This window comes from Sitophilus oryzae, unplaced genomic scaffold (assembly GCF_002938485.1).
Source record: "Sitophilus oryzae breed Bouriz unplaced genomic scaffold, Soryzae_2.0 scaffold_1059_pilon_pilon, whole genome shotgun sequence".
NCBI classification, from domain to species: Eukaryota; Metazoa; Arthropoda; class Insecta; order Coleoptera; family Curculionidae; genus Sitophilus; species Sitophilus oryzae.
The window spans coordinates 5,453,250-5,462,331 of NW_022145681.1; the positions used below are offsets into that span (position 1 = coordinate 5,453,250).

Sequence of the window (9,082 nt, forward strand, 5' to 3'; positions counted from 1 at the left end):
TTATTTTGAAAAAAAAATTAAGAAAGTAACTTAAACATTCATAAAAATAGAAGTAATTACTGTTGTAGATTCTTCGTTATATTGTAAACATTGAAATAACTGGAAGCTAAACTTTCTACCTGCTTATATTTAGAGCCAGTGTCTGACGATCTTTTTTTACGATGGCCCTAATATGTTTACTTCGAAAGTCGATAAGGGCGCCATATCAGTAGAAAAAAGAAACAGAATATCTCCCTTTTTGTCGGTCGCGCGTACACAATGCTTTTTGTTCGGCCTATTTGTTCTGCTTGTTCGTGCGCGCTCGGTTCGTTCGGGCTAAAATGCCGAACTCTGGACGCACCTTTAGGAACAATACTGTTTTTGCCCTTTATTGATATAATGCTGCAAATCCCACGAGTTACATGTATCACTCTACACATATTAAATTACATAGACGTAGGATGTTGAATATTCTATTATGAAACGACTGATGGAATCAGGCATCGCGGATTTGAAAAACATGGAAATAACGGGGTTGGAGATTTTACTTGCTCCATTTACCACACCAGTATTTATTAACGAATTTTACTTAGTCGGGGTTGGAGATTTTACTTACTCCATTTACCAAACCAGTATTTATTAACGAAAAATCCAAGAATATTTTAAATGCATCATTTAATATTACAACATTTCATGATTATATGAGGAGACAAATATCATATTACAACAAGCTCATGAATAGCAACTTCGCTTTTTAGTTAACTCGGATATTTTAACATTTCTGAAACAATATTTTCTAATTGGTAAAACGTAAAAAATCGTTAGATCTGACAACTCTGTTGACACTGGTCGTTCATCTGGCCGCAGCTAAAAACGCAATGCATCCGGCCAGCCGACGGCCAGGTCGTTGCGACCTGGTCGTCAGTGAGTTTGAGCCCTAGGCTTGATGTATTCTCCGCCGGTGCTACCGTCATTGGATATTATCGTAAACAACCGACTTAGAGTAGCTGCAACGACGCGACGTCCCGTAATCCTGCTGTTAAAATTTAACAATTGTTCTTTTGTGTACTGTAAAAACTAGCTGTTATATTTTAACAGCAGGATTACGGGACGTCGTTGAAGCCACCCTTATACAAATATATGGGTTTAAATAGCGAGTACGCATACTCGTTAAAAAAACGTTAAAAATTTTGAAATACCCTAAATACAAAAAAAGTTAATTGTTTAATTCTCCATCATCTATTAACAAAATAATATAATTCCATTTAAAGAGACGAAGAAAAATTATTTTATATTTTAGATTAAATTTGGCGTAAAATTTTGAACGTCCGGTATGATTTAAGATTACTACCATTTATAGCAAAGTTATGTGCAGACTATCTAAAGTATATACCTAATATAGTTTTGATTTCAAGACAGTTCTTGTATTTTTAATATTTTTTTTAAGAAAGGCTGAAAAATATATATATTTTTATTTATTAATATCTTTGAAGCTATCGAAATATATTTACTCATATCTTAAGATTATGTAAAGTGATCTGAAAGGAAGTGAAAAACAGATTGTTATATTTAAAATAAATCATCCCGATTCGCTCACACTTTTTTGAACCACCCTATAGAAGTTAAAATATTTTCCTGCAATATATCCCAGTACATAATTTAAGTTTGCATTTAAACAACATCCCCTAGATTTCTTTTCTAGGAGCTACACATGCCCGTCGCACTATTGCCGGACCCTGTAGAATATATGCTTATTTACACATTTTTTCTTATTAAAATAATAGTCCAAGAGCCGGGTGCAAAAAGATGCAAGAGATTGGAATTTAGTGTTAATAATCGATTGGAATTTAGTGTTATAATCAAAGGTACACTAGTGTTGCACAAGACAAGAATTTTTGTCTTGAAAATCAATTTCTTGTCTTGTCTTGAAATTCAAGACAAGAAATTTTCAAAGTCTTGTCTTGCAGATTTCTTGAATGGCAAAGTCTTGTCTTGTCTTGCGAGACTCTTGAAATTTCTTGCCTTGAGAAAAATTTTACATTGTAACAAAAAGGTAATAATATTTCTATATTTTATTTCATAAAAAGCGTCGTATACAAAATGTAATACGGAAAAATGAACAACAACGATGCTAATTTTAGCAAAAAAAATCTTAACGGACCGCAAACGAACTACGTCAACTGGCTCGTTTAACGAAACATTACCAAATAAAAGCTGAATAAGAATAACTAATGTTAAGTTCATTTTTTAGTTCTAGTTGTTAATTCTTGTTATTTTATTATGTTCTATTTTGGTTACTCGTTTGTTACTTTTATTTTTTATGGTATTTATTTTATTTTTTTATTATGGAAGATTGATTGAAAAAGTTTGGACACAGGGTGTACGGAAAGGTTATGCTAGAGTTTACTATTTGCGCTATTTGATACTACTTTCTGTTCGCGGAGCAATTTCGTGCATGAAAAGTAGTACCAAATAGCGCAAATAGCGTGCTCCACAAACCCACCATTAGTTTCAACTACCGTTAGTTTTTTTATAATACCATATACCAATATAATTTTGTGTATAATACCAATTATCAATATACGGTTTGTTGCCTCGACTTTATTTTATTTCATTCTCAACTCTAAAACACTGGCTATGATAGAAAAAAAATGAACACTAGTCAATATTAATGCCGGGTTTATACAACATTTGCATAAGTCGTAATCATAATCACAGTCTTAATCATCGTCATAATCACATCGGAATTTTAATGTGCGTTTATAGAACATTTTCATAATCATAATTTTTAAGTAGTAAGAAAAGTTTTAAGTAGTTTTAGTAGCTAAGTTCATGGTAGATGTCAACAGGTTTATAGGAAGTGGATAATTTAACTTTTATGATTATGACTATGATTGTGATTACAACTATGTAAATGTTGTATAAACACGGCATAATTTCCGCAAAGACCTAATTATCACTTAAAAAAATCTATCATTTCTAACTTTCAAGAAATCTTGAATTCAAGAAATCTTGCAAGACTCTTGAGATTTCTTGCATATTAAAGTCTTGTCTTGTCTTGAAATTCAAGACAAGAAATTTTGAAAGTCTTGTCTTGAATTTGACCAAAACTCTTGCAAGACTTTTTCAAGACTCTTGTGCAACACTAAAAGGTACAGTCAGCAGTCAGCAATCTATTATCGATGAGTCTGACTGTTTTTATTAATAAACATATTGTTTCCACTATTACTTGCAAGTTTCAGCCTTCAGAAATCACTTTGAGTGACAACATTTTTTTTACAGCCCCTTTGAGGTAGCGCTGACGATTTGTGTCCCATACTTCTCTGTCTGACTCTTATGTTTTTGTTTTACATTGCATTCGAATGTTATCTACAAATTTGTTTACAAATTTTTCCTCAGGAAACGGTTTGGAAATGTTAATTAAAATTACATCTTTGCGCGCTTCTCAGCGCAAGGTTTTCCGGAATTGGAACTGCTGACTGTACCGTTGTTTTTTAATACTAAAATGCAATTGATTTTGAAAATACAAGCCTTCAGAAAACTCTTGCGTGTTTTTGCACCCGGCTCTTGGACTATAATTCCAAACTTACGTACTAATTTTATTTTACTAAAACATTAACCTCATAAATTTCTTTGTATTTTTATAGTTTCTCTATCTATACTAATATATAAAATCCTTAAGTGACTGACTTACTGATTAATCTTGCTTACTGATTAATCCTGCTCCTCAAATTTGGCATACAGGTTGATTCTAGGGTGTAGAGGTTCGATAAGAAGGGATTTTTAGAAATTCCAGTTCTAAGGGGGTAAAACCACCCCTCAAATATTACAATATTTTTTATTTAAAAAACGGTCAAGTTTCAAGTTCAAGTCAGAAAACGCTTAAACACGTATATTTTATTTTGTTTTTTACATATTTTAAGATTTTTTAAAAAGGTATACAGGGTGTTTCGAAAAATCTGGTCATTGATTAATCACGATCCTGCTTAAAGCGCTTGACGTAAAAAGCCGATTTTTGGAAAACAGATTGACTTTAGGGTGTAGAGATAAGAAGGGATTTTTCGAAACTCGAATTCTAAGGGGACCCCTCCTCAAGTATTAGAATATTTTTTATTTAGAAACCGGTGAGTTTTTCGGTAAAAACTCTTAAACACGTATATTTTATTTTGTTGTTTTACATATTTTAAGATTCTTTAAAAATGTATACAGGGTGTTTCATAAAATATGACCATTGAGTAATCACAATTCTGCTTAAACTGCTTGAAGTTTAAAGCTGATTTTTGGCAAACGGATTGACTGTGGGGTGTAGAGGTTCGATAATGAGGGGTTTCTCTATTGTTTTTTCTCATGCTGACATAAATGTGAGAACATTTTATCCAGTTTGTATGTTAATGGAAATGCTTGCTTTGCTTTATCATCACCATTACAAGTAATTAATTCGACGCGAACGAAGTCGCGGGTACAAGTTAATAAATAAATAATTGTTAAAGATAGAATTTTTCTTATAAAATAAATATTTATATTTTTTTTATCAATCCTTTTTATACTATTATGTTACTTTTCTACATGATATGTCTAGTTTGTTTAAATATAAAAATAGAAAAATAAAACCTTACTAAACGGAGTATTTATATTTTTTCCTAATTTGCAGAAGTTTTCCAATTCCAATGTCCAAAAGTCAACGAATCTGAAGCCGCTACTCATCCCAGATACGCTGATCCAGAAGACTGTCAATTCTTCTATGTGTGTATTAATGGGGACACGCCCAGAAGGAATGGTTGTAAGCTAGGTCAAGTTTTTGATGATGTCGTCAAAAGGTGTGACTGGGCAAGGAATGTACCTGAATGGTAGGTTAAAGTAGATATATTAAATTTTTATCAAGATATTACATTTTATCAAGCAATATCAAACTGATATGTATGCCAGTTAAAAGTTATCTCTTGATATTTTGTCGAATTCGGCCTTCTTGAAAGTGAGAAAAGAGGTATTAAAAGAGGTGTATTAAAATAGACAAAAACAACATTCATATTTAGTAAGCAAAAAAATACAATTCTAGTTGCACAAAAATAAAATATTGCAAACATGGAAATATAACTTTTAGATATTGACGTTCTGCTTAGTATAAATTATACAGGGTTGTTCACCACATACGACACGGAGTATTGTAGCTAAACGATTACATTTTTACAAATTGTAAGTCTTGGGTTCGTTGGAGGACTATTAGAGCTACAATTTAAAAATATTTTTACAAGATACAGAGTGTCCCAAATAAATAAAAAATATCAAAGTTGTATTTTTTTAAATGGAACACCCTGTATATTATTACATTTTTAGTTTCTACGATTAAAATAAAGGTAAATTTGATTAAGGTTTATTACACTTAAACCTTACCGTTTTTGAAATATTTTTAATTTTGTGAAATCGCAGTATAAATTTTAAGGCTCCATTTCTCCGAGGGTATCAAAGTTTTTAATACTAAATATTTACTGAAGTTTATTTATTGATCAGTTATTGTGTTGCAATAATAAAAATTATACTACCTTATACAGAGTGTCTAAAAATTTATTTTAAATAATTACTAGCTTTAAACGGCAATAATTTGTTTAATTTAAATGGAACGCCCTGTATATTTTATGAGAATCAGATGCACAATTTAATTGTCTATCAAATTGTATTATACCACTTTTTACCTATCCCTTCAAGTTTTCTTAGAAAATGCATTTTCTTATAATTTAGACCTCATTTATCAATATACCCATGGAATATTGACATTTTAGATTGTTTTTAAAACAACAAATGTACAAAATGTACAGGATAGTAATATTATCGTTTTTAGTAAAACGATAATATTACTAGCCAATTTGTATGCAAAAAGAAAACTATTTAAATCTTTATAAAAGAGTATACCATTAATTAAATATACCACCAGTATTTCCGACCAAATACTAATTAATTACATACTTAACTGTATTCGTTAATAAATTATTCTAAATAAATGTGGATTTGAATCAGAAATCAATATAATAATAAGTTATGAAAATGAACGTTTCTGTTGTTAAATAAGCATTTGTCAAAAAATGAAATATCATGTTTAAGGTGTTGTTTTTTTACCACACTGTCTAATACACATACATAATTCAGTTTTTTAGTATTTGGAGCAATTATATATTATTAATCAACGCAAACAGTCAATTAATGTAGTTTGAATACTCGAATCATATTAATTGGTCCTCTTTAACAAATATTTAAACAGTTTTTTTATTTATTAATGATATAAACGAACTATATCGACAATATTAGTATCTGTACTCTTTAAAAATTTGGTACATCTTTAAAAATAATCTAAAATGTCAGTATTCCATGGGTATATTGATAAATGAGTTTTAAATTACAAGAAAATGCATTTTCTACGGAAACTTGAAGAGATAAGTAAAAAATGGTATAATACAATTTGATAGACAATTAAATTGTGCATCTGATTCTCAATATATATAGGGTGTTCCATTTAAATTAAACAAGTTATTGCCGTTTAAAGCTAATAATTATTTAAAGTAAATGTTTAGACACTCTGTATAATGTAGTAAAACTTTTATTATTGCAACACAATAACTGATCAATAAATAAACTTCAGTAAATATTTACTGTTAAAAACTTTGATACTCTTGGAGAAATCAAGCCTTAAAATTTATACTGCAATTTCACAAAATTGAAAAAGGTAAGGTTTAAGTGTAATAGACCTTAATCAAATTTACCTTTATTTTAATCGTAGAAACTAAAAATGTAATAATATACAGGGTGTTCCATTTAAAAAAATACAACTTTGATATTTTTTATTTATTTGGGACACTCTGTATCTTGTAAAAATATTTTTAAATTGTAGCTTTAATAGTCCTTCAACGAACCCAAAACTTACAATTTGTAAAAATCTAATCGTTTAGCTACAATATTCCGTGTCGTATGTGGTGAACAACCCTGTATATTTGTATAATTTTATATTGGGCTTTTAATTTTTTCGATATTTTCGGGATCCCCGGATTTAATATAGGGATTACGAGGACAAACATACACTGTGATCGCTGTTTGGAAACCCTGATTGTGACATATTTCCAAATACAACGTAGTTGCTGGTATTGGACCTGTTATAAGTAAAATCTTTATAATTTACTTTTTCATCTGTAGAAATTAATTGTTTAATTTGATTATAGCGTGATTAATCTTTATTTTAAATGATTGCAAACAAAAGAAAAAGGTAAAATATATGTTTTTTTTCTGAGAGATTTAGTTCAGTACGTCTACCGCCTATGTATAATAACAGTAATGCCAACTTTCTACTTGGATGTGCAATATACCATTATAAAATTTTAATAACATCTCTAACTCAGGTTTATTAGTGTATGACGGAACATTTATTATTATTATGTATTAAGATGACAATTTTTGGATAAATATTACATTAATTTTAATGGAGAAGTTATTTCCCAACATAATACCTCGAAAATTTATCTAAACTTTTAATTTTATTATTAATTGTTTCAGTGCTGATTGGTACAAAGGTCGTCTGACAGACCAACAATTGAAAGACTTGGAAAATCCCCCCACTCCCAAACCTAAAGCCACCAAAGTTTCGAAGCGAAGAAACAGGCCTCGTCCTCAACCGGCTGCCATAGACGAAGAATTGGTTAGATGAATACAAGACTTAACAAATTACATATGTTAATATAATATAAATGTTAATGTTTAGTGTTTTTTAATAATAAACGGTCTGTTTTAGGACAATAAAATGAGGATTTATTTATTTGTCCATTAATTATAATTTTTCTGTTACTATTTTCTTAAATTTAAAGTAGATCAACATGTTCAAGATATGGTAGTTAGATGTGTGAGACCGTTGAAAAATAAAAAATACTATGAAAGCAGTAGTCTGAAGCTACGTCATGACAACCTTTTTACCTTTTTTTTGTTAGTTTATTATTTCTCTTAATAAATTTGAATTTTTAAAGCTTGTTTTGAAAATTCCTAAAATTCCTATTTGAAGTTTGAGCTTGTTTTGTCAATTTCCTAATTTGTTTCTGTATTTTTTATAATTGATTTTATACAATTTTATACAAAGTGTATAACTCTGCAAAGACGTTGTATCTGGATTTAAATTACAGTACCTAGACACAACCTAGATAGGGTGATTCACGGCGAAGGCACATTTGACGTTTGTGGAGAACCGGTGATAGAATTTTTTTGAAAATTTGGGTTTCTAGATAAATGCACAGATTAGGTATACTATATGTATACAGATAAAAATCTTATCCCTAATTCGTGGTACGAAAATTGTTTGTTTATGACGATGTGCAAACGAGTAAAATTTCCTGTGCGCAAAAATAAACTCGCGTAAAATAACAATAAACAGCGTAATAGAGAGATATCGCTAAACAGAATAGCGTGCATGGACGTTAATAAGGCCAGGTGTTATTTCCTTTACGTGAGGTGGTATTAACTCTCTTTATTTATAGTTAGCGGATCGGAAAGAATTCTGTTCGCGTCGCGTCCGCTATTTAAACTTAACCTAACTTTGAATTTAAAACTTTGAAATTGTTTTGTTTACTAGGTATTTTAAAACTAAAGGGCTAAAGTGCTTATTTTACAGTGCTTTATTGTTCAACGTCTGCCAGTGGGTTTATGGCAACAAGCAACAAATTCTCTTAGAAGGGCTAAGTCGTCATCTGCTGTAAACCTAAGCCTCTTTATAAGTTCTTTAATAATTGGAAGAGGTAGAATCCATATTTTGGGCCATATTTATTTAATTAAAACTAATCCCAGCTAGTTAAATATCAAATTACCTAATAAAAAACTAAAGTATTAATTCGAAACAATTCAAACATAACCTAAAATAAAAGATCTCGCCGGCCGGCCCCGGTTGTCAAATACCCGCACATGCCCATTTAAGCAATTTTTAAACGTTATTTAGAAATAGCGCTTGGTGTAATTGATCCGCAAATTACCTCAGGCGGTAACGTTATTAGCGGGTGTTGCGTTAAAAATTGATTGGCGCATATCGTAACCATGATAAGGTACGCGCAAATACTGCATGACGCTATTCGGTCTTCCGATA

At 30.4% G+C, this 9,082-nt stretch overlaps 1 protein-coding gene across 1 annotated transcript in view; it reads left to right on the forward strand.

The window, feature by feature from the left end:
* LOC115877059 (protein obstructor-E) overlaps nucleotides 1-7,858 on the forward strand; it is a 29,630-nt gene extending 21,772 nt beyond the window's left edge. The window contains exons 4-5 of the mRNA XM_030893134.1: nucleotides 4,631-4,826; nucleotides 7,516-7,858. Of these exons, the coding sequence (XP_030748994.1) occupies nucleotides 4,631-4,826; nucleotides 7,516-7,666 (347 nt within the window). The 3' untranslated portion in view covers nucleotides 7,667-7,858. The remainder of the gene's footprint in view (nucleotides 1-4,630; nucleotides 4,827-7,515) is intronic.
* Nucleotides 7,859-9,082: the final 1,224 nt, after the last annotated feature.